The sequence below is a fragment of the Dunckerocampus dactyliophorus genome, chromosome 20, assembly GCF_027744805.1.
Source record: "Dunckerocampus dactyliophorus isolate RoL2022-P2 chromosome 20, RoL_Ddac_1.1, whole genome shotgun sequence".
Classification (NCBI taxonomy): domain Eukaryota; kingdom Metazoa; phylum Chordata; class Actinopteri; order Syngnathiformes; family Syngnathidae; genus Dunckerocampus; species Dunckerocampus dactyliophorus.
In genome coordinates, this window is record NC_072838.1 from 14,574,057 (window position 1) to 14,599,253 (window position 25,197).

Genomic DNA, 25,197 nt, shown 5'->3' on the forward strand with positions numbered 1-25,197 from the left:
TTCTTAAATGTTTGACATGAATAAAAGGTTGCACTTCCGACCAAGCTCATGTATTCTAGACATGGAGATGCTGCCATCTAGCGATCCATCTGTGTAGACACACAAAGGTGTCAGAACTCAAACTCGTAGCAACAAACACATAATTATTACAATACATTCCAATAAAACGCAAAATAAGTCAATTAATGAACGACTATTCCACACACCTCCAGCTTTAACTCAGCATAAGCACTGCATAAAATAACGAAAATAAACAGGCAAATGAAGAACAAAACAACAAAAATACGAACGTTCGAGCATATTTAATAATAAAAAGGTAAGTAAAGTCAATTTAAACCACATCTCTCTCTCTCTCTCTGACTAGTACAGACATTATATAGTGCGCACCTACTGCGCATGCGTACTTAGTAAACGGAAGTGGTGCCTGCTCCTACCGGAAGTCGTCTCGTTCTTTCTGCTCCCCGGCTGCCATCATGGTAGGTTCGCCATGACTTTAGCATTGACAGTACGCTATTTTTTTCAGAAATGTGTCCTCTTATCTGCCACAATGTTCACCACACGTAAGCTGAAGAACACTCGTTCACACCGATCAAAGAGTTTTAAGCCTGCATTAACGTTTTATCGACGTATTTACTGGACTGTAAAATGTCGGCTACCAAGCGCACTACAACGTGGTCCAAGACGGCAGACAGGGCCGTTGGCCATGCTAAACTTTCATGTTTGAATTTGGCTCAATGATATTGCTTAAACCATCGTACCCTCGTTACATTTTTATATGAACATATGGCTTGTTGAAAGATGTCATGTAATTCGGCTCAAGCTTATTTTAGCCATGGTTAGGAGGAGTAGCTTGGCTCGTGCTAGTAGCTAGTTTAGTCGTCGGTGGGGTGTTTTTTGCGATTTGATGTTTAAAATCTGATACGGTCTTTGCATTTGACACATTGCACCGTACTGATTAAAGTTCTGTTGCGAAAGCAAGTGTACTTTCAACTGCAAAATGAGCAACATCTATACGTGGTCATATTCTGACAATGCTATGCCACTAATGACAACGGAGACATTCAATAGACCCTTTTAGTTACAATCCATAAATGTGTAATACTTCTGTCACTAAACGATGGCTAGCTAATAAGTTTAGGATTCTAATACAATTTGTCATATTTTCAGTGCTTCAAGTACATGTGTTTAAAATGCAGAAGCACAATCTCAAATGCCTCTTTCTTATCGTATTGTAATTAATTGTTCATTTATATGATTGGCATATAAATATTGCTGGAATGTATACTTTTTAACACTATGCTTCGTGTATTATATTTTCAGGTGTTCAAGCGCTTTGTCGAGATTGGCCGTGTCGCCTACATCTCTTTTGGACCTTATGCCGGCAAGCTCGTGGCCATTGTTGACGTTATCGACCAAAATAGGGTGAGTGCTAAAGGGCTGGGCCACATGATTTGTATGTAATTTCAATTGGGTTCTTTTTTTAATTTTTATTGTTGTTAAATGTATGCTTGGTGCATTTGCAGGCTCTTGTTGACGGTCCCTGCACAGGTGTGAAGAGGCAAGCTATGCCCTTCAAGGTCATGCAGCTCACAAACTATGTCATCAAAGTTCCTCACAGGTGAGAGTGACCACTTAAAAGCCTGTCACTGGTCGTACATTTGCTTTTCACTGAGCTTTGTGAACATGACTGCGCATCCACAGTGCCCGCCAGAAGTTTGTGAGGAGAGCCTGGGAGAAGGCCCAAGTCAACGAGAAGTGGGAACAGAGCAGCTGGGCCAAGAAGATCGAGGCAAGACAGAAGGTGAAAATGGATTGTTACTTGGCAAAGATAAATACATTATTGCCATTGACACAGCTGAGCACGTTACAAACCTACAGGTGCACCCACTTACATCTAGTACATAATGGGAAGATGTAGCCCCTCTCACACAGCTGTCTGGCAAAATGACTATTTACAGAAGTCTTTATACACAAGCCAGAAAAGCAGGATATACTGACAACTGTGTGTAGCTGGCAGTCAGCAACAGGGATGCTCCGATCAGGGTTTTATGCTGCCAATTCAGATACCGATTATCCAGGGCTGAAATTGGTCGCTACCGATCACATGGATTAATAAAACATTTTTCAATTTATTTATGATGAGTGCTATTGGCCAGGGGTGCCTTATCAAAGGGAAAAGCCAGGACAATTCCAGGGTCCCTTGGGCCCAAAAAATAGGTCATTACTAATAAAATCATTTATTAATGGGGAGCAACGCGATTTTTTTTTTTTTTTCATGGGACCCAGAATTCCTGCCTGCACCCCTGCTAATGCACCCCTGCTAATGGCTATATGATATGTAAATAGGAACCATAAAACCACCGTAATTTAGACAAAAACATGTTTGACTTACTTTTTGAAGACAACTTGTGAAACTTCCCGAGGATGAGACTTTGGTGAACTTCCACCGTTGAGAAAGGCTGCTCTCGTCTGAATTCAAAACATTTTTGGGTTATTATTATTAGCTTATCCATCTGACGGTCACACGCATACGGGTGAGTGTTAGCCGCATGGTTTGGCGGTGATTTGACCTGAGCCTCCGAAGCTCCCCATACTCCAAGTGTTGTTCTTCAAATGTCGTATTGAAGCTTTTTACTCGCGCAAGATAGGTTTTGTGGCATGTGTTAGCAGTTAGGTTTCACGTGGCAGACATGATTGCTTTTGTTTAAGGCAAAGCGGGAGGATGACACTGCCAAAGACGTTGATTAGGGCAAGACACTACACAGCACGAAAGCATTGCTGCGGCTGCAATAGTGCTAGCCACAGGTGATCGGCTCTTGTGATCTGCATTGAAAGGCATTTATCTGCATCTGCCGATCACACGTTTTTTACGGAAATCGGCCGATACTGACCGGTGACCGATCTATTGGAGCATCCCTAATTTGAAGCGATGTCAGTGTCTGATGTGAAGCATAAATGACTAGTCAGACAGCAACAATTGCTTCCAACACAATAGGATGGGAGAAGTGTGAAACGTCCCACCCTTGTCTTTGTCGCTTTCCTTACACCCAACTGGTGCCCCGCCTCTGTTACGGCTCACATACTACTGTATCTCTGAAGGTGGAAAATTGTCTTTTTCCATTCGTTTTTTTCAGTGTCATTTCAGAAGACAAAAAGGTGACAAAATTCCGGGTCTTAAAAGGCAGTAGTGATTTTCTTTAGTTGTTAGGTTTAAGGCGTAAACATGACTGACTTCCTCATTTCTTTTCAGAGGGCCAAAATGTCTGACTTTGACCGCTATAAGGTGATGAAGGCCAAAAGGATGGTAAGTGATCCAGTAGGGTTTTTTTGTACAGTGGAACCGGTTAGCAGCATTGATTCGTTCCAGAAGGTCCGACTCAAACCGAAACGTGCTCTAAATAAATACATTTCATTTAAATAAATATCTAAATAAATACATACATGAGAAATATTGCAAATCCAACTACAATAAAACTAAAATATAGTTTTTACATGCAGAAAACAATTTCAAATGCATATAAATGACGGGGAAAGGGATACATTTACGTTTACCTTGATGATATGACAAAGACAGCTATGAGGCAGCAACATCTGCACAGGAACCACCTATTGTGTTTTGCTGTGAGTAATGTCTGGCACTTGTAACTTTCTTGGGCTCCATTGTGGGCTATTTTGCAGCTCTGATCAGTAAGAATAGCAGAGACGTTGCATAACTGTTGTTAGATGTAGTTGTATATAGGTCTCCCTTGGCACATGTTAGTGTGACCAGAGCTTATTTGTCTACTCGCTGTATCTGTATCACTTATCCTTGATCACAACCTTTGTCACACTTGAAATCAACCAGCTTAAGACCACTGGGTCACACATAGAGATATGTGGCGGGGTCAAACTAGGTAAAAGGACATCTAACCTGAAGTGCCTCGAACTTGCTCCTGCACTCTGGTCGCTATCACTATAATTGAAAGTCCTATCAAGCTGGCACAATGGCCATGTCATTGGTTTTAACCGGCATCGATTCAACAGCTATAATGTTTCTAATAAGCTTTGCTTGATCCTGCAGAGGAACAAGATCATCAGGCACGAGGTGAAGAAGCTGCAGAAGGAGGCGGTAAAGAAAGTGGCAGCAAAGAAGTGAAAAGTTTTTCAAAATAAAGTTTCAAATTGATTCTTCAACTTTTTTCTGTGAATGTTTCTTTAATCAGAAGGTGTTATGCTTTATGTTGCAAAACAATGTAAATGTGCATGTCTTGTTATTGCAGATGTCGCTGTTTAAAACCACTGACGTGCTTCAAGCTGTTGGGACATAAACTTGAAAGCTTTATGTGTATTAAGTGTACAAAATATTCAGTGTATCATCATATTGGCTGCTGTGTTGACACTGCTTCAGTGTGACTGAATCGATGTACTGACATGCACCTTTAGGGTACAAACAGTATTTAAAACATCCTGTGCAAATGCCAGTGATTTGGCTGTGGTTTTATAATTAAACATAGTGTATTTAAAGCAAAAAATTATGTAAGGCATGTTAACAGAGGCTTGGGCGACGGAAATGCTTCATTCCAATGTATAGTAAAGAAAAGATGGGGAGGGGTGAGTCACTATATTACGCAACGAAACCAACCTGCTTTTCCACTTATGGCCGCCAGGGGGAAGTCTGCTCATTGTGCATATTGCTTTGTTTACTTTCAAACGTCAGGAAATCGAGAGAATAACAAAAGACCTTCTGCTGTTAGTTGAATGCAACCAACATTTTGACTGTGTTAACTGTCATCTATAACACTTAACACAGCTCTCCCACCATGGAAAATCTGGACTATTATTTCTTTTGTGAATGGCATGCTCCCTGTAGTCCAAATTAGTGGACTAGCCTTAATCCCGCAGAGCGTTAGATCATCGGCCAAACAGGTTCTACTTTAAAGCCCACAAGATCTTCTCGCCGTTACATAACAAGCTTGAATATTGTCCAGGTACTGAGTGAAATTGCACACAGCCAATTCTCGCGCCACCAAAAGCACATTCAGATAAAGTCCTTTTGTACAACTTGATTCCAAAATTACCGAGTGTACCTTTTAATTATACAGGCATGTTGCTTGTGTTGCACAGACTTAAACCTGGGGACGAAAGTAACATTTTTGTTATTGCATTATCACAAATCTCTGTGAATATTATTTTCCTCTATTAACGTAATTGTGACGTCAGAGGCGAACGTCGCCGATGCGCATTGACAATGAAGTTAACTTTGGAGAGACATAAAACCGGAAGCTGGTGAAGTACACTTGAAAATAAAAAAATATTTGTAGTCATAACGCGTTCATTTTGATGTTTGTTTTTTCTTGTATGGATTTTAAATTAACAACAGAAAGTAAATGGATCACTTAGTTTGGGATAATCAAACGTAAGGTTTTGAAATACTTTAACTAGTAACAAGACTGTGCTTTTATTATTTTGAAGGTTGCAACGCGGGATAGCTTCCTGTCCAATTGCTAACCACATCCGCTGCTTGACGAGACAGAAAGACTGGACGAAGGCGAGAGAGCGACGTCGACAATTTCTACGGAGACTATGTGCTGTTAATCGCCGTCTGGTTCCACCCCAATCGCTTCCGATTATCACGCAAACGTTGGCGGGCCACAAGATCGTCGAAACCCGTAGGTGGAGCGGCTGGAACCCGTGCGGCCTTGCAGTCTGGTTAAAGGGAAACCGAAGAGGACTAGCGGCCGCTTCCTTCTCCTCGTCTCTTGGTGGTAAGTGGTGCATGCAGGCAAGGTTTCTCCTGTGGGCCCGTGTGGTCAATTGTGGCAAATTAGCCTCGGACCGGCTAGATTTAAAGCGTCGACGAGGTAATTTTGGGGCGCTTTTTATTTGATTGTTGCTAAGCTATCGCACAAAAGCTTGATCCACACTAGCTATCAATATCGCCGCGGATGTAGGCTGGAGATGGAGGCTGGAGGAGACCCATATGGCCAACGTTAGCAGTCAAATCCCAACAATGGTTTGTTTACGTCTTGCTATTGTTGACAACATAACTAAGCGTGATCTATATCCATTTTCATTTGCAGCTAAATAAAAATAGTCATTCTTACAACATGAGCCAAGATAATCTATTCCTGTCATAGTAATGCGTAGTGGCTTTAAAGGCTAGTATGTGCATAAAACAATGCATATACAATATACTACTAGGGACCGGGCAGCAAGATAAAAGCAAACATGTTTGTGTTTATTACAACCCAGGTAATAATACAATTGTTATTTATAGTATTTGTTCTTACTTGATAGTTCAATAGAAATATATCGATAGTTTGTGTAGCAATACTATTGATAGTTGACAGTGCCTTGCAGCATGCTTATACAGTATACTGTATGTCACAGAAGAAATTCAGATAACCACAGTGGGAAGTTAACTATTAATGTGATTTTTTTGTATTTGGCGCGGCACATATTAACTGTAAGAATGCTAGGGGTGCTTTATTATTCAGATGTGATTATGTCAGTGGTCATTTGTAAGATGCTGTGAATGCGAAGGTTAACTTAAGCATAACATTTTTGCGTTAAATCCCCTCATTAGTTTGATTATGTAACTCATATCTAGTGCAGCATTATTGATTCACTTCTTATCTTGTGTGTCAGCATATGATATATAAGTTTCTGTCACTAATGCTGCTTCAAGTCCTTGACCTTGTGTGTGTGTGTGTGTGTGTGTGTGTGTGTGTGTGTGTGTGCGCAGAACACACACCTTGAAAAATCAACATGCTCCTTACTACCTTCAAAACTGCACCTCCATGTGAATGTTGTGCAAAAACTTCAAACTGACTGCTAGCGTATTGATTTAAGTGGGCACTCACCCCAACGCGCGCACACACACACACACACACACACTACCTCATTAGGTAATACAGGCGTCAAGAGGAGATTTGGAAGGGTTTACACATATCACACGCAACAAGCCGTGTGTGTCTTTATAGTAAATCACACTAATAGGCTGCAACATTAGGTACACACGCATAAAAGAAAGACAGTAGAAATGGGTATTTATATAGGAAATAATAGGAATAGTCAGTTCCAGGGTCAACCTGTTGCCTTTATGCATTATATATTTATATATATATATACACGTATATATATCAAAATAATACAGATTACCAAAAAACGATTTATAGCTATTATTTTTGCGGCGGCTCAGAAGTACAAACCGTGGATCTAAGTGGTTTACTAGCTGGCAAAAGCCGGTATCTTCAACAATAGTGAAAGGGCTGGTCGGCCAGCGCAATCATTTCCATGATGAAATCACAGATTGCTTTAGCCCTCGGGTCATCTCTGGTAAAACTTTTTTTTCCAAACGCCGCGGCGATAGGAACAAGCCCCGGACGTCAGAGCGATGCTGGTATTTCAGGTGGCTGATGGGGGGAAAAAAAGTTCTCCTCCCATGCAGTGTGGAAGTGGTAGGTTGGCTCGAGGCTAACTGGTTAGCTCGCTAGCTCACCAGATTGTTTGCTGGCTAGCTAGTGGCTGCAGCATAAGAGTTGCGCAATGTGAACATTGAGCAATAGGGGCGTGAATGTGACTAGAGGCATCTCCTGACTGACCGATCGCCTGGCCAACATGCTAACCACTCGGCGACCGTGCAGCCCTGTATGAAAACGTAAAAAACAATAAAACATTTTGATGGCAGTTCCAAGTGACTGGTGTAGAGGTTCCACTATACTGTACTGTAAGTTGATTATTGTGGTTTTCAGTGGTGTACACCTGCCAGCGAGGTGTTTTGAATGTTCTGTTGACCCTATGAGGGCACCTAACAATCCTAAAGCAGCACCGTGTGCATAGCCAAGTGTCTTTGGAGGACACCCGGGCCGCAGGTGGGCGTTTATCACTATTATGTAGTTCAATAGAAAGGTGTGCTCCCTGGCAACAGTTATTTGGTGTCCTGTTGTTCCTGTGACTTGAGGCGAGGGTGGGGGCACACCTAGGTGTGGATCATCTTGCAGGAATGTTCCGGGCCTGTACCGTGCGTGCCTGTCGTCCACTGTGTCGGCTTGGCATGCAGGTCGACTCGTGGAAGAGGAATGTCTCCGCCTCCTGCTGCCTCCAAGCGTTATTACGCTATCGAGGCCTATGAAGCTGGAAGTATGTTGTCAGACACGATGGCTTACGGGATGATTTCATACTGACACCTCTTTAGGGTAGTGTTTAAATTAAATTTTCAATGTAATGATTCTCCTTCACTAAACACTACAGCGATGCAGCTTCGTCGTGGTTTTAGCTTCACGACTGGTCCATTGGTTACAACGTAACGTAGGTGATATACTAATAACAAAATTAAGTCATGTAGTTTTGTAATGAAATGCAAAATACACTTTATATCCATCATTTTGCCTCTAAACATGTTAATGTTTGCATACTAAATGATGATTCTCACGTGGCTAATTCAACTTGTAATACATTAGCATGTTAAATTGCCTTATTTTTGCATTTTGGCACGCGAGTCATGAGTGCAAAATCGGAGTGGTTTGATTGATTTGAAGGCCAATTGAGAATATCGAGACATTAAAAGCAAGCATGCAGCGCCACAATGCTTAATTAAGGCCACACAAGAGGACACGGGATGTCTGTATAAAGCTTTATGCAATATCCAATAATATTGAACAAGCAGCTTGTAATAATTGCGGAGCAATGACTTTTTGCATGTTCCGAAAAACAGGAAATCTCTGTGAATGTGCCTAAAATCGATGCTGTCACTGCGGAAACACATCTCCATGTCAACTACAGCTCCCTAGACATCTACTAATCAGCTTTGATTGAGTATTTTAGTGAAAGATTCTTGCAGGAACTCTGTCTTGGTGATTGATGTATGGTTTTACCCCACAGAGCATGCCAAGATGGGACTAAAGTGAGGCTTCTTGCATCCACATCCTCTTTGAAGCAACCTCAGCCTCGTTCCTCCTCTTCCTCCGCCGACACACCTCAGCCGACAGTCAAGCTTTGTGTACAAAGATGGACGTCTGACGGCGGGGGGGGGACAAGAAGGTGACACAAGACAACTCCTCCACCCCCCGCCAGCGCCCGCCAGCGGCCATGTCGGGCCTCAAACGTCACCATGACGGGAAGATCGCCGGGCTGTATGACCTGGACAAGACGCTGGGGCGTGGACACTTTGCCGTGGTTAAACTGGCCCGGCATGTCTTCACTGGAGAAAAGGTGTGTTGATACACTTTTTTGCTATTAATGATTTGCTTTCTTGCTGTAGTTGTTCTCTTCTCGGAACACATTTGTCTCCTTTTGTCAAGAAATAGACACAGGGTTCTCCTCCATTGTTGTTGTTCGGTAGCATGTCTTGCTATGGCGGATGTGTTCAACGCGGCCTGTTTTTCGTAGTTTCACGCAGTACTGTTTTGTATGGAAAACCGCGCATGTTGAACAGGTATTGCGCATTTTTTGCATTTGTCGACACTAAAATGCCACAGTTTCTGTCAAGCCAGTGTTTCCAATACATTAATGACGCTACCTGTTAGCCATCGCCCATGAATACATTATAATGGGACTGTCTGTGAATGTAGCTTGTTGTCACAGCTCCGCTTTTTAACACACCTCATTCGCACCGGGTCTGCCACAGAATAAGAGGATTTAGCAGGAGGGATCAGTCGTGCCAACTTAGCAACTTTGCCGCTATATTCGGCGAATATTCAGACCTTTTTTCAAAAAAGCAATTAGCAACAGATGTAGTGACTATTGGAGACATTTGGAGACTCTGACATAAAAGCACGTTTGCTCTTCTCGGCAAGCAGGGGGTGCTTCTGTGGGCCCCTGCCCCATCTAAAAGCACTCCCAGGCGGCTCCGTCTTGTTTGTGACATTGAAATAAATGACAACATAAGGTGACAGAAGAAAGTTTCTGTTTCTATCATATTTGTTTTCCTATTAATGTTTTTTTCTTTTACTCACTTTCTGTCCCTTCCAGGACATATTGCTCTCTGCAGTAGCGTTCATTATAATGACATATATGGCCAGTACAGGAAACCCGACACTGATATCAAGATTTACAGTTTGGTACGCTATTTTTTGCATTCCTGTCATCAGAAGTTGTAAGGAGTACCAAAATTAACGCTATTTGGCACCCTTTAATTGGAATACCAAATGGTACTAAAGGGTCAAGCTAGACTGAGAATTGTTGCTTTTGGTAATATAGCTTACCTATTACGTTAGCTTCACATGGAGCTGTACCTTAGTGCTGGACTCTACAGCAGGGGTGTCCAAAGTGCGGTTTAGGGACTGTTTCCGGCTCGCGGTGTTTTTTTGTTTTTTTTAATTGGCCCACGCCACAAATCCACAAATCTAATGTAACAAAAAGCAAAAGCAAATTGGAAAAAATCTGTAGTGATTTTGAAAGAATAACATCAAAATAAAAGTTGTAATCTCATGAGGAAAAAAGTAAATTTCACAAAAATAATGTAAAATGAGGAAAAAATAATGTAATTTTAGTAGCGCAAAGTTGAAATATTATTATTATTATATTTATTTTTAATGTCAAAATTAAATAGAAACAAACGAAGAATGCAGATATAAGTTTTGGACAATTAGGTTGGGGGAAAAGTTGTAATACTGTAATGTGAATAAAGGCAAAATTTTATAGGAGTAAAGTCATAATTATGCAAAGAAATTTACAACAGGAAATTAAAAAAAAAACAGAAGCAGAAATGGAAAAAACAGCTGTAATTTTACAAGAATAAAGTTAAAAGATTAAGTCGGAATTGGTTGAGGGAGAAAAAGCAATTTGCAAGAGTAACCTCGGGTTTATTATGGGGAAAAATAATTTCATTTTAGTCGCATTTCACCAACGTCACAAAGTTGAAATGCCTTTTTTCTTGAAATATATATAACTTCTTAGCCTGTCTACACGTGTTGCTTGGCAAAATATCAAAGTAGCCCTCCATCCTTTCATTTTTCAGTATGTGGCCCTCGGTGGAAAACGCTACTCTACAGTATAATACTTCAATGTCACCACTTTACTGAAGCAGTCCTTTTCTATGTTGCCCTCAGTCTCCTCTCGGATAGAATTAATCTTTTTACTGTGGCCATCAGCCCCATGCTCATAGGTAAACACAGGCGAACTTTGTTGTTTGTTCATGTGTTCATGTGTTCATGTGTTGTTCTGACTGATGCATTCAATGTGGTGAAGTTTTTCTAGTTTTTCGGGCCTGTGCAATGTAAACGCACATCTGTTCCTAATTTTCCCACCCCTACCGCATCTCCAGGTGGCAGTAAAGGTGATCGATAAGACCAAGCTCGACCCGGTGGCGCGGGGACACCTTTTCCAGGAGGTGCGTTGCATGAAGCTGGTGCAGCACCCCAATGTGGTGCGCCTTTACGAGGTCATTGACACGGCCACCAAGCTCTACCTCATCCTGGAACTGGGCGATGGCGGGGACATGTACGACTGCATCATGAAGCACGAAGGAGGCCTCAGTGAGGAGGTGAGTTGGACTGTGTGTTAATTAGTCGTCATCTTCACTCCTGAAGAATCCTGGATGCTTGTACATTGTTCCTGTGACTATGACAACAAAGTTTGTTTGCCTGTGAGCAGTGTTCTGCAAAAATTGCATAACCGTTTACAACAAAATGATGTGGAGGGCTGGGCTAACGGCCAAGGAAGAACTCATTAGGGTTTGTAGTCCTGATGAAACACATCCTGCACCCCGAGTGGGAGTTTAATGGTTTTATCTCGCTTTTGATTGTTAGTTTTAGGCAAAGTTGACGTAATACATTTCATTTGCATAATACATACATACAATAAATACATAATACAATACAGTACATAATCTTGTGGACCAAGGGTCATATTGTTGCTGATCGAGTGGGAATTAAGGAACATTGTTGTTCATATTTGAAGATTTTCTTTACTTCTTAATCAGTCTCATTGACGGAAATGAAGGTATCAGGCGTGGGTATATGACTAAATTGTTTGATTATGGCAAGGGTGGGCAAACCTCTTGACTCGCGGGCCGCATTGAGTTAACAAAATCGGCCAGACTATATATTCCATAGACGCATACTACTTCAGGTTTATAATTCTAACAGTCCACCTGGAATTATTTGTCATATTTTATCTGTAAAAGTGTCATACTTTTTTTCAGCGCCCCTTTTTTTCAGGAGCACCTTAACCATCAGACCACATCAAATAACATTTTACACTTTTTTTCCTGAATAAAACATCCAGAATATACAGGAATAAAAGATGTGACATACAGCACAATATGAACTGTGAAAGATAATACTTTGGAAGCAGCTGGCAGGCCGGATTCAAACGCTTGGCAGGCCAGATGTGGCTCCCAATGCCGTATTTTTCCCACCCCTGGATGATGTTGACAATCAAACAAAGTGTATTGACCTGACTATAAGACAACCCCTGTTTTTGGGGAAAATACTTGAGAAAATGAAAGACATTTTTTGTAAAATCCTGTGAAATAATAAAAAAAAAAAACTATAATAATAATAAAAATTTAAAAAAGGATACCATATTTCTTAGCTGTTAGCACCACCTTTATCTTAAAGTTAGCACCATAACTTTTCTTGTTGATTGCACAGGTGTAGCAAGAGCACCTCTGCTGGTGGTGGCCAAGTACTCCATTTTACCCCAGTGGCTTCCAGACACGATTAATCAACAGCTTCCCGTGTCTGCTTCCCAGGTGTCCAAGTGTTACTTCGCCCAGATCGTGCACGCCATCTCTTATTGTCACCAGCTGCACGTGGTGCACAGGGACCTGAAGCCCGAGAACGTGGTGTTTTTTGAGAAGCAGGGCGTCGTCAAGCTCACCGACTTCGGCTTCAGCAACAGATTTCAGCCCGGGAAGAAGCTCAACACCTCTTGCGGCTCGCTGGCTTACTCAGCGCCCGAGATCCTGCTCGGAGACGAATACGACGCGCCGGCTGTCGGTAAGATGGAATTCAATAAACCTTGTCTAATTCTTGTTTTTTTTTTTTTTACCTTTTACACATACTTTACCAGCATAGAGTGTGTTCTGTTGTGACAGGAAATAAAATGTCCGTTAATTAAATGCAAAATGTCAATTTTGGCGTTTAGCAGTAGATTCCGTTTCATTGGCAAATTCCACGATTCCGGTAATGCGGAAATCATAGGGCCCATTATAGGCGTTTTTATAGTGGCACACTCTGTACTGTGCCATATAGCAGCTGTATTACTTTAACATTAATGCCCCTCTCTGCTGATATGACCGACTGATAGACACACACACACACACACACACACACTGTGGCCATCAAATAAGAGCTGCACTGCGTCTGCAAGTTCCCACACTGGCAGCTTTATCAGCGTGCTGATAAGGCAATGTGGTGCTCAAAGTTCATATTGCTTGTCAGATGCCAGAGGACACCACTGCCATGTTCATCCATCCATCCATCCATCCATCCATTTTCTATGCTCACCAGGGTTGCGGGTTTGCTGGAGCCTACCCCAGCTGACTTTGAGCGAGAGGCTGGGTACACCCTGGACTGGTCACCAGCCAATCGCAGGGCACATATCGACAAGCGATCATTCGCACTCACATTCATACCTATGGACAGTTTAGAGTCGCCAGTTAACCTAACATGCATGTTTTTGGAATGTGGGAGGAAAACGTAGTACCCGGAGAACATGCAAACTCCACACAGAGATGCCACACGGAGATTCAAACCCAGGTCTGTGTGGTCTGCTGTGTTCATCTTCTTTATATTTTCACTTTATTGATGCTGTGTAGTCTTTTAGCATTGTTTGTGGATGAAGTTTGCATTGGTGTTGAGTTGCTTCGCATGTATTAAATGTCCTTATGTTGATGCAGGTGTACCTATTGTTGTGCCTATTGAGTGTTATGTGTAGTATTGTTGACAGTGGCTATGACAATTGACATGATAACCATCAACTTTTGTCAGATAAATCAATTGAAAGACTCCTAAATAATACACAAAGTCAGAACCCACGGCACACTCGCTCAGTTAAAGATGTCGACGTATGAATGACTGTCATGCAATCGCTCCTTGCCATTTATACATGATAACTGTCATATTTTATTAAAGAAATCAATAGAAAGACTCCTAAATACAGTGTTCCCTCGTTTATCGTGGGGAATAGTTTCCCAAAATAGCCCGCAATAATAAGTCGGCAAGTTCATTTTTTTACAATGCTTATACTGTATATGTTTTAAAGCTGTAAAACCCCTCACCATACACTTGATACACTTTTTTCAGACAGGCAATAACATTTCTCTCTTGTTTAAACACTCTCAAAAAAGTCCAAACCTTCGTTTGAACTTTAATGATCAACCTACAGGTCGGACACAAGAAATGATTAAGTCAATCTTGCCTATTTTCCTCCTGTGCCCGTGCCTTTTCGTCCTGGTGCCTGTAGCGTTTTTGTATCCTTGTTAAAACACAATGCGATCGCTCCTCAACACTTATATACGATAACAGTCATCTTTTATTAAAGAAATCAAGAGAAAGACTCCAAAATAATCAACAAAGTCAAAACCTGCTGTACACATCGGCTTGATTAAAAAAAACGTGGACATACGTATGGCTGTAATGCGGTCGCTTCTCATCACACCTTTTCTCAAATACGTCAATAAAAAGACTCCAAAATGATCCACAAAGTCAGAACCCACAGCACACTCATTCAAAAACAGGTCACAGACTTCATAGACAGTCGCTCCGCCGTGCGCGCCCCCTAATATAACATGAATATAATGTAAACTAACTAATATAACATATCTACATTTGTTTCTAGGCTGTTGCCATAAAAAAAAATGGGCAAAAAAAAGCTGTTATTTTCTGCCCCTCTTATTTTGTGCGGATGAGCATCCCCCCCCCCCAAAAAAAATCTCCAGGGTGGAGTAACGACATCCTGTTGTTGGACCATGCCAGCTGGAGATGAGGTCACATGACCCATTCTGTCCACTGTTATTTTGAGCACTCGTTTTAGTCTTGGTGGTGTAATGACCAACTCAAGCGAGGGCTTTGATACAGGGGTGTCCAAAGAGTGGCCTGGGGGCCCAGCGTCTATTTTTAATTGGCGCTCTGCATATTTTAAACATAAAATTGATACACTAGTAATGAGATACATTATTCAATAATGCACTGATTTGTTTGTCACATATAACACAAAGCTAAGATGTGGATAGTTTAATATAAATTGATCCACAATTAATTGGTTTTAGCATCTTTAATGCACAAAAAAATGTGGCTCCCTGGCGCAACCTTCAGTTTTGGAAAAAGTTTGGACACCCCTGCTTTAAGGTAACCAGTCGCCAAGGTAGCCGCAGGGCGCCGCGTGGCCACACGCCTCTTTGTAACACAGATAACAAGACTCTCCTCGCTTTTTGTTGGCCCCGTTTGGGGGTTTGGTGCTCCTCTGAAGAGCCAAAAATACATCAGGATTGAAAATTGAAGGATTGTCGACAATAAAAGTGTATTATGGCTGCACATCTTTTGGGAATGTGATCAGATGAGGATTAACAGGTAGCGTGAAAAGCGTCCGCCTCCTTCTGTTGATTTTATGCAGTATGTCAGCTTCCACCCCTTTTTTTTTTTTTTTTGCATTCTGCAAATGTGGAGTTAAATATAGACTTCTTCTTCCACCTCAGCAAGCACAAGCTGCACAGATACAAAAAGCATTAATATACCTAATAGTCCGCGTATTAGCAGCACATGCATAATTCAGGAAATATGTGGGCCCGTTTACTGACATTGGGAAACATGATCACATTACAATGCAATACCAGGGCTGAACTTACGCAGCTACCTATATAAGAGGGGCAAAATATTACAAACACCTCTCAGCTCCTGCGTGAACAATGCCTTCCATCTGGTTTTGTAAATAAAGTTATCGAGGAAGGAAGTTGAACACACCGCTGACGCAAGCAGTGAGGGAGACGGTTGCTAGGAGACGTGGGCCGGAGGTAAGATGGCAATGGGGACTGCAGCTGCTTTTGCTCCCTCTGCCATGACTGAGGCGCTTGACAGCCACCAACACAATACATTTATAACGTCTTCATGTTTGGATGGCCATGAGGCTTTTGAAAGACTATCATAGTGTGGTGACTGCAGACTGTGCTCCTTTTTATCATGACCTCATCTGCCATGGAGGGTTTTGTCGTTAGTGAGCATGATTATAATAAAACTACTTAACTTAAGGCATCCATTTTGGGCTTTTTTTCCTTTAATTTCGTAATGAATAATGAATGATTGTTCATGACAAAAGTCTAGCATATGCTGTTGATGTTACCTATGCGGTTGGTGCGTCAGGATTCTTTGGTGGAGGTCAGGACTCGACTGAGGCTTATTGATGCCGCAAGTCATCACTATCCAATGGAAAGTTTCCAGATTTAGTGATTTAAAAGAAATATATAAATTCCGGTGTATGAGCCTCACATGTCCTTGTCATAAAATGGCATATTGTGGCGTGCACGAGTCCGTGACGACTAGGCAGCTCTTTATTTGACAGGAGCCAATCATGTCACGCCTTACTGACTCACAGTGTCATCTAGCAAACAACATTAAACTCAACTTTCCCCATTTTATCTATAAAAAAAACAAAACAAAGAAAATGTTTTCGGGGGTTGTTTTATATATTATTTATTTATTTAAATTTTACTGTCACGTGAAAAGGGGCCACAGGGTGGCCGAGTGGTTAGCATGTTTGCCACACAGTCAGGAGATCGGGAAGATCTGGGTTCGAATCGCCGTTAGGCATCTCGGCGTGGAGTTTGCATGTTCTCCCCGTGCCTGTGTGCGTTTTCTACGGGTACTCCGGTTTCCTCCCATATTCCAAAAAACATGCATGTTAGGTTAATTGTCCATAGGTATGAATGTGAGTGCCAATGATTGTTTGTTTGTCTATATGTGTCCTGCGATTGGCTGGCGACCAGTCCAGGGTGTACCCCGCCTCTCGCCTGAAGTCAGCTGGGATAGGCTCCAGCATACCCCCATGACCCAAGTGAGGATAAGCGGCATAGAAAATGGATGGATGGATGTCACGTGAAAGCCTGTACAGTTGTCCCTTGTTTATCACAGCACAGTTAATTCGATTCCAGAACCGACTGCGGTACGTGTATTTCCATGAAGTAGGATTCAATGTTAATAAATGGAATATTATCATAGTTAGAGCATAGGAAACATGTTTATGACTTTGTAAATACATTTTTTTTTACTATTACTAGAGCCATGTAGACATGAAATAACACTCCTATACTCACCTTTATACTCCTATTATTCTTTGTTTAAATAAAATTCTTTGTTTTTCACCACATTGCTAATACACAAGGCTACGGACTCACTGCAGGGACACAAGAGACGGCCACGCTAGCGAGCTAACTAGTCAGCCTCCAATTTATTTATTCTAAAGAAAGGGTTTCAAACGGACTGGGGAGGAAAGACAAAATAAGAAGCCAAAAACCTACCACTTCCACATGGAATAGGGGAGAACATCCCTTCACTCTATCATGTCAGCCATGCCATGGCTGACTATATGCAGTGTGACGTTAGTATGGTGTGATGTAATGTATTGTCCCCTCAATGTTTTGTGTCATTATTGATATATCTTAGTCACCAGGATACCACATATAACTTGAATTTTGGTATTTGTTTTAACTAATAATGGGCCATATTCAACTGCGAAACAGCAATTTATTTATTCATTAACTTTTAAAAAAACGCAATATAGCGAGGGTGTGATAATCTAGCCACGATATTGCAAGGGACGACTGTATCTCCAAATTTTTTTCTCCTCTTCTTCCACAAAAAACAGAATAGTCATGTTCTTGTGTTGATCTTGCATGCTTTTCACTGTGCAGTGGTGAATTATAGTCAGTCAGCAAACAGTTGGAAAGGAGAGTGAATCCTAACTCTTTAAAGTAGTGTTTCAGTATACTTGCAAGTGGACCTTAGAGGAGGTGTGGCCACTATTTTAGATTTTTGTCTAAGTGCAGTGTAAATAAATCACACCGAAAATCCCACAGTGGCAAAGATGCGTGAAGATACATAAAGACGAGCCTGAAATAGCACATCTTCTAAAGCAGCGCTGATCAATATTTCATATTAACAAAAGTCATGGAGAATTGTTCCCCACCATTCCTGCTTGCTCAGCAGATTTTAGTTCCACTAAACTTAAATATCAAAGACCCAGACCTGTGGTTACATTGCGTCTTTATCCAGATGCTGACCAAAATGTAATTGCTGCTGCTTTGCTGTATGAGTCACCCCTCCAGAAAGTTAAATGGCAATTGGTTGTGTAGTTTTTGCGTAATCCCTCCTAACTAAAAAAGAAATGCAACCTTTGAATCAGCCATCTTGGCTCTTCGTGTCCTGCATGTGTCAGGCAGCATTAATCCAACCTGCAAGTGTCTTTTTGAATCACAGACACGTCAGGGTAGAATGTGTGTCAGTGGAGCGTCGGGCTGACAAAAGCCCTCACAGCAGAAGTTGCTCTTTTTTTCTAAGAGAAGCGTTGCATGAAATTAGCACTTGTATGACGCTCTGCTGAAATGCACGCGTTAACCCACTTTCCGGGTTATTGCATGCATGGGGGGGAATAAGTGGGGGTTGCAGGGCCGGGAGCATCCTCAGTCAGACAGATGTGCACGAAGCTAGCGCATTTTTATGACCTCTACTCTGGTAGAATATGGGTCATGCTACATGTGAACCGAAAAGGTTTGGATTTTTTTTTGTATATCTAGGTCACTGAGCAGAAAGGGTGAATAAGCCATGTTTGACGATGCGTATTTGATGGAAAAAATTACTTTCTCTGCTGGATGTCATTGCAACAATTGCGGACTATAACACCAAAAAAGTGAAAATAGATGCCTGCTTCCACACGTGTATTCAGATCCTCCCTGGTATTTTGTAGGTTTTTGCTTTGCACCCGTACCACTCTTACACAAAATGTAATAAAAAATCATTTAGCAAGTTTTTTTGCATAATCAAGAGAACAGACAGACTAACGGCAATCAAAAAAATACCTCTTGTTTGAGTTAGGCGCTCGGTGGAGATAATAATAGAGGACAATGGAGTGTTTTATGTTCTGCCTTCTAGGCATGTGATTATTATAAAAAGTCTAGTTTTGTTTATGAGCTTCCTGTTGACACACAAAAATGACATTTTTCATTTTTCTTTCGCCACCCATTTTGGTACCCTACAGAAGGGGGCCAAAAAGTGATACATATTTTGTCACCCTAAACAAATTGCATTCCAAACTATTGCTTAGTGGGAAGGGGTCTTTTTAGCAAGTGTTCTCTGTTAATGTATGCATTTTGGTGTGGAGAATTACACCTCCCATGTCACCTCCTCTGCAGATATCTGGAGCCTGGGCGTCATTCTCTTCATGCTGGTGTGCGGTCAGCCTCCCTTTCAGGAGGCCAACGACAGCGAGACGCTCACCATGATCATGGACTGCAAATACACAGTGCCGCCACACATCTCCGGCGCCTGCAGAGAGTAAGTGGCTGACACGCACACGCGCTCACGCAGATGGACGGGACGCTCGGCAGGTGCTGCATATTTCATGTTGGCGGACGTGTGAAGACGAGAAAGCTGCAAGGCTGCTCTCTTCCCCCGCTCGCGGTCTCTCGGATGCAGTGCTAACTTTAACGTTGGGCCTTTTTATTTTGAACAAGACTTAAGAGTAGAACACTGCATACTTCAAATAGCTTTGGCTTAACTTGTTCTTCAGTGTTGCTAATGAAGCTACTTCCTGTTTATGTTGGGAGTATAAGATGCTGAGCAACGGCTTGTCATGCATCTCGTTGTGGCTGATGTTCATATAATAACTCAGATTTCCACACATCCCTCTTTAGTCTTATCGGCCACATGCTGCAGCGGGACCCCAAGAAGCGAGCGACTCTGGAGCAGATCGAGAGCCACGAGTGGCTTCAAGGCATCGACCCGTCCCCGGCCACCAAGCTGTCCACGCCGCTGGTGTCCCACCGCAGCTTGCTGGAAGAAGAGCATGGCTCTATCATCCAGCGTATGGTGCTGGGGGGCATCGCGGACAGGGATGCCATAACTGAGTATGTGCCGTAAATTAGATCTCAATCCCTTTCGCTCGCAGATGACAGATTAATGACTTTCTTCCTTTGTGTTGTCAGGGCTCTGGAGTCAAACCAGTACAACCACATCACGGCGACTTACTTCCTGCTGGCTGAGAGGATGCTGAGGGAACGGCAAGAGAAGGAGCAACACAGCCAGACACGATCGCCCAGCCCAAGCAAGGCTCAGTTCAGGTACTGGACCACTTGTCCCCCTTAAAGCCATTCCTGACTGTGCAGTCTGCCACTTGTGAAAAGTCACATTGATGTCAAAAACACACCCTCTTTCAGTCCAGACGCTGTCTACTCTCATCTCCAACAGATGACCTCGACAGCACAGGGACAGATGGCCACCTTTTTATATAAAAAAACCCCCCAAAAAACTCTGCAGTACAGTCGTTTATCTCGGTATCTCGAATATGTAGCCTTTCCTTTTGGTAGTGGTCTGAGGCGCTGTGAGCGCAGTGCTAACGCGCTGCGGGCGAGTCTGTGGTGAAGCTCTTTGCAAGCCCTGCTAGCAGCTACTCGGTGTGTTATGGCGAAGTGTCGATGCGCCAGTAACTTAGTTCGATCGGCGTAACAATGTTAATAATTGTAATAATAACAATGTTGCTGTAGGTTGGTTAATATGCACGTCGCATTATATGCAAATGGAGCGTTGTTGGCACTTTTTCAGACGACTTTATAGGCGCAACAAGTTTGTCCCATACGTGCCGTAATGAGCTGTCTCTTCATCTGTTTTTATATCGTTACAACGCAGAGAAAAGAGAAAGACATATGTGTTCAAGTGTCGCATAAGGATTGTGGATGCTGGTCACAATTCCCCCCAAAAAAGTGCCATTTTCCGTTAAGAATTGTCAATCAGAACATCCACTTTACTGCTTCAATTCACTACTTCCTGAATTTCCGCTGCATGCATCGTGGGAAGTGTAGTTCTTTTAGCCATAAATTTGCCACACGCAGCGCTCAAAGCGTAGCGGCTTATAGTTCAGAATTGACGGTTGTTGTTTTCAAACAGAAAACTAACAACATGCCGGCTATAAAAATATGAATAATCAGTTTTATGGTAAGAAGTTAATACATTAGATACATTTTAGTCCTGACTTTACTAGACAGCATGCGCTAGCTTTTGCCTGTGTTTTGTTAACGAGAAGGAGGCTAACACTAAAATACAGAACAGATATGACAACACGCGGACAACAAAACATCTATTTTAAGGCAACACACTAGAGAATAAATGTAATAGTATTTATTTGTGAGGCTGTGTAAGTAACATGTTCTAGTTAGCCTTTAACTAGCTGTTGCTAAACAATTAGCTGAGGAATTCTTCTCTATTTTTGAGATATTGCTTGATTGTAACAAATTTGGTTGATTGTATCAAACTGATTCTTGATTAATCAAAGGCTTTGTAGGAATACACATTTTTATTTGTCGCTTGGCTTAACATGCTAACGTGTGACCTGTGTATGCATTATGATCATTCACAGGCAGTCCTGGCCCACCCGAGTGGACGTCCACCAGGATGTAAGCGACGGCTTGGGCGGTCCGGCTATCTCACACCCTGGTGGGCCTCAATCCCCCGCTCGCAGTGCTGAGAGCCTCCACAAAGGCCCCAGGCCCAAAACGGCGCTACTGGATCTCAGTCAGAGGCAGGACAACCACGCGGCGATGCAAAGCCAGCAGAACCAGGACAAGGGTCTCCGGCCTCTGTCCAAGCACCACTCCAACCCCCTCAGACTGGGCTCTCTGACCTCAGGTGGGCCTTGCAAAACCCGCAGTCCCAGCCTTTTCAGCGTGGAGGAGGACGAGGAAGAAGAGGGCGAGGACAGATGTTTGTCCCCCTCTGGTCCTCCCGCTCAAGTGGTGCTCCGCTGCAAAGCCTCCTCCTCGCTCGCCTCGTCTCGTAACCGCTTAACGTCCCGGATGAGCGCCCCCGTTCTCAATCAGATCCACGAGGAGGAGAAAGGGGAGGATGATGAAGAGGAAGAAGAGGAGTTAAAAGGGCTTGGCCTGACCAAACCCAGCCTCAGCCTCAATCTGAACTCTCGAGTCCCGTCGCCCTCGGCGCTCTCGCCTAAAACTGTCAACTCGGCGGCGCCCGTCACCACCCTGACCCCTGGCTCAGAGACGAGCGATGACAACACGGAGAGTCAGCGCTTATCGGACGCTGCGGTTCTACATGGGGACGGGGAGAGTAATGAGGATGGTGAGAAAAGGGGGGCAGGCCAGGGTAGTCCCTCTAACTGCGCCAGTCCCGGGTCAGGTTCTGGCCAAGGGAAAGGCTCGGCGAAAAGTTCCAGTGGTCTGGTGGAAAGCCTCAAGCTGATGAGTTTGTGCCTCAGCTCCCAGTTCCACAATCTGACAGGCAACGCCGGGGGAGGGACACCCGGAAACGGCGCGGGCGGCCTCGGCGGGGACCCTCAGGAACGCCCCGTGTGGAGGATGTGCGTGGGCGGCTCCACGGGCAGCCTGGATAAAGTCTCGCTCCTGGGGGGGCCGTCGCCCCGGGGGAACCTCTACCAGCAGCCGCCCCCTTTAGGGGATGCGCTGGCGGACCCGCTGTTGGAGGGCTCCTGCTCGGGGACGCTGATGCTGGGGGAGCTGGACCTGGCCCGGGAGAACCACAGGAACATGAAGAACCGAGCCCTGCAGATGCCTCTGAGTGACAAGACTCTGTCGGTCAACATCCACCGCAGCCCAAAGGAGGGGCTGCTGTGTACCCCGACCCCTCACAGCTGCTGCCAAGTCATCTAGGGGGCCGCCACCCACAACACTCACCCGCTCACCATACATGAGGGCGCACAGGTTGACACTTTTGTAAAGATGGTGGACGGCAACCTTGCACATTCACAGATACTTTGGCCTGTTTGAAAAGAAGCAGGAAGTGCTGTAACGGATACACACGCTCATAATACATGTACACAATGTGCACATCACTCGCTGTCACAGCCCAACAGTTGTCATCTCTCGTTACATTTTGTTGCACTGTGCTGGTTTTTATGACTTTTAAATTATTTCTTACCTTTTTTTTATTATTATGACTGAATTCATGAATTCATGCCTTCATGTAACCCTTAAGAGATCCTGAAAACAAGATATTTACATTTGACCCGAATGATAAAAAAATGTCCGTTTCCCAAAAACTGCCGTAAAAATATTGGATATTAATATTTTGCTCAGTGATTGGCAGCAGTGTTGATTTTCATGTATTTAGCTGTTTTTTTCTGCAGTGCTTAAACAAAAAGTCACACTCAGGACAAAAAAAATGTCCGCTTCTCAAAAACAGCTGTAAAAACATTGTCTTCTAATATTTGCTTACATTTGAAAAAACACGTCATGTGTGCATGAAATATACGTATCATATATGAATGATATTTTTGAGGTTTTTAACTTGTTAAAGCAGGGGTGTCCAAATTACAGCCCGGGGGCCATTTGTGGCCCACAGCTTGTTTTTTACTGGCCCGCCACACAGTCCACAAATTAAACAAACAAAAAAAAAAACAACAGCAATAATGGAAAAAAGAGCAAAAAGATGTAATAGGTATTAATAATAATAAACTTTGTCATCGCAACACAAAGCTAACAAAGTTTTGTCTTTAAATACGTATAAAAACGTGGATATTTTAGCTTTTGTACAAAATAAAAAGTATCAAAATGGCCACGGCATCCTTGGTTTAAAAGTTTTGGACACCCTTGCTTTAAAGGACAGTATGTTTACATAACTTTGCAGTTTTTTTTAATGGGAAGAAAAACAAGAATTTCCATAAAATATATTTCAAACAAGTTTCAAATTGGATTATTGGGCCCTGAAATGTCTCAGTGATTGGTGGCAACATTGATTTTCATGTATTTATTTTATTTTATTTTATTTTTTGTGTGTGTTTAAAACAAAAACTCACACTCAAATGTCCTCTGGACAAAAAAAATGTCAGCTTCCCAAAAACTGCTGTATAAATATATATTAATATTTTTCTCTCAATATTGTGAAAACAATTTCAGCCTGAAAAATATTATTCAGGACTCATTTTTACGAGCTCATCTTGTGGGGTGAGCAATTTTCTGCATGCTTTGAATGGGGGCAAAGTAGCGCCATCTGGTGGATAAAAATGGAAAGCCACATTTTCAGTGGGGCATTTTGTTTTTTTGGGGGGGCATTTTTTGTGTCGCCTTGGCATTTTGTGCTAATTTAATAGTCTTAAAATGTTTCTAAATGGATATCCTCTGTCAAATTCATCATACATTCATTCAGCTCAAACAAAATGCCCCCCCCCCCCCCCCCCCCCCGGATCTCTTAAGGGTGAAACAGGGAGGAATGAAAGACTGGTGCACAGTATTTTGTAGTCCCGTCGCTTTTATTTTTGTATGTGTCCACCTTCAACAGGGGGTGGGGGGGGGGGGTTAACAAAAAACAAACGCACACACGAACCAAACAAAGAAAGTGTGCGTACTTAATGTACATATGTGAATATGACTCTTCATCTAGTGTTGATGTGCTGCAGTAGAAAGCTGAAGACTAGTTCCGTTATTCTTCTGTTCATGCCGGATAAGGTTTTGTTGCGCACACAACTTGAAGTCACTCAACTGGAAAAAAACAAACAACATGCCACGTGTGCGCACATGTACATAATAAACATACACAAAATGGCAGCTCTCGTGTTAACATTGAAAAGGGAAACTCCTGGGTGAACCTTGCAGGTACGGGAATGACGGTAGCCGCTGTTGTAGCGTTATTCCAAAAAGGAGGTCGTCGTCGTCGTCGTCTTCTCGCTCTCGACAACGACAGTGTCCCACCCCCGCCACACCACGCGACTCCCGCCTTCCCCGTCAAGCATCGCTGTGTGTAAATTGGACACGTGATTCACCCCTCGTGGAATATATATATATCTTAACAGTGCATGTGTTTTTTGCTGTAGCAACCTTATTCGCACCCACGGAGGTCAATCCACCCGCAGTCTACGATCTACTACCTGAGGAACAACCGGTCACTTTATACTGTAGCCACACAGCAATACCAGCGACTGCAAAATGTACTACAATAATGGATGTGCCATACGACCTGTCTTGAGCATATTGTACTGTATGTATATGATAGAGATATATTAGAATAAACTGATGTGAATGAAGCCTGTTGATGGGAA

General features: G+C 42.8%; 2 protein-coding genes across 2 annotated transcripts; both read left to right on the plus strand.

Moving 5' to 3' along the window:
- The first annotated feature begins 426 nt into the window (after positions 1-426).
- rpl14 (ribosomal protein L14) lies at positions 427-4,173 on the plus strand. The gene is made up of 6 exons (XM_054763909.1): positions 427-476; positions 1,321-1,422; positions 1,524-1,618; positions 1,702-1,801; positions 3,251-3,304; positions 4,061-4,173. The coding sequence occupies exons 1-6, from the start codon at positions 474-476 to the stop codon at positions 4,133-4,135; spliced, it is 429 nt and encodes a 142-aa protein (XP_054619884.1). The 5' UTR covers positions 427-473; the 3' UTR covers positions 4,136-4,173.
- A 1,321-nt stretch (positions 4,174-5,494) lies between these two features.
- Positions 5,495-25,197, plus strand: snrka (SNF related kinase a). The gene is made up of 8 exons (XM_054764365.1): positions 5,495-5,744; positions 8,863-9,192; positions 11,246-11,464; positions 12,677-12,923; positions 19,328-19,469; positions 19,829-20,041; positions 20,120-20,254; positions 21,547-25,197. The coding sequence occupies exons 2-8, from the start codon at positions 9,070-9,072 to the stop codon at positions 22,811-22,813; spliced, it is 2,346 nt and encodes a 781-aa protein (XP_054620340.1). The 5' UTR covers positions 5,495-5,744; positions 8,863-9,069; the 3' UTR covers positions 22,814-25,197.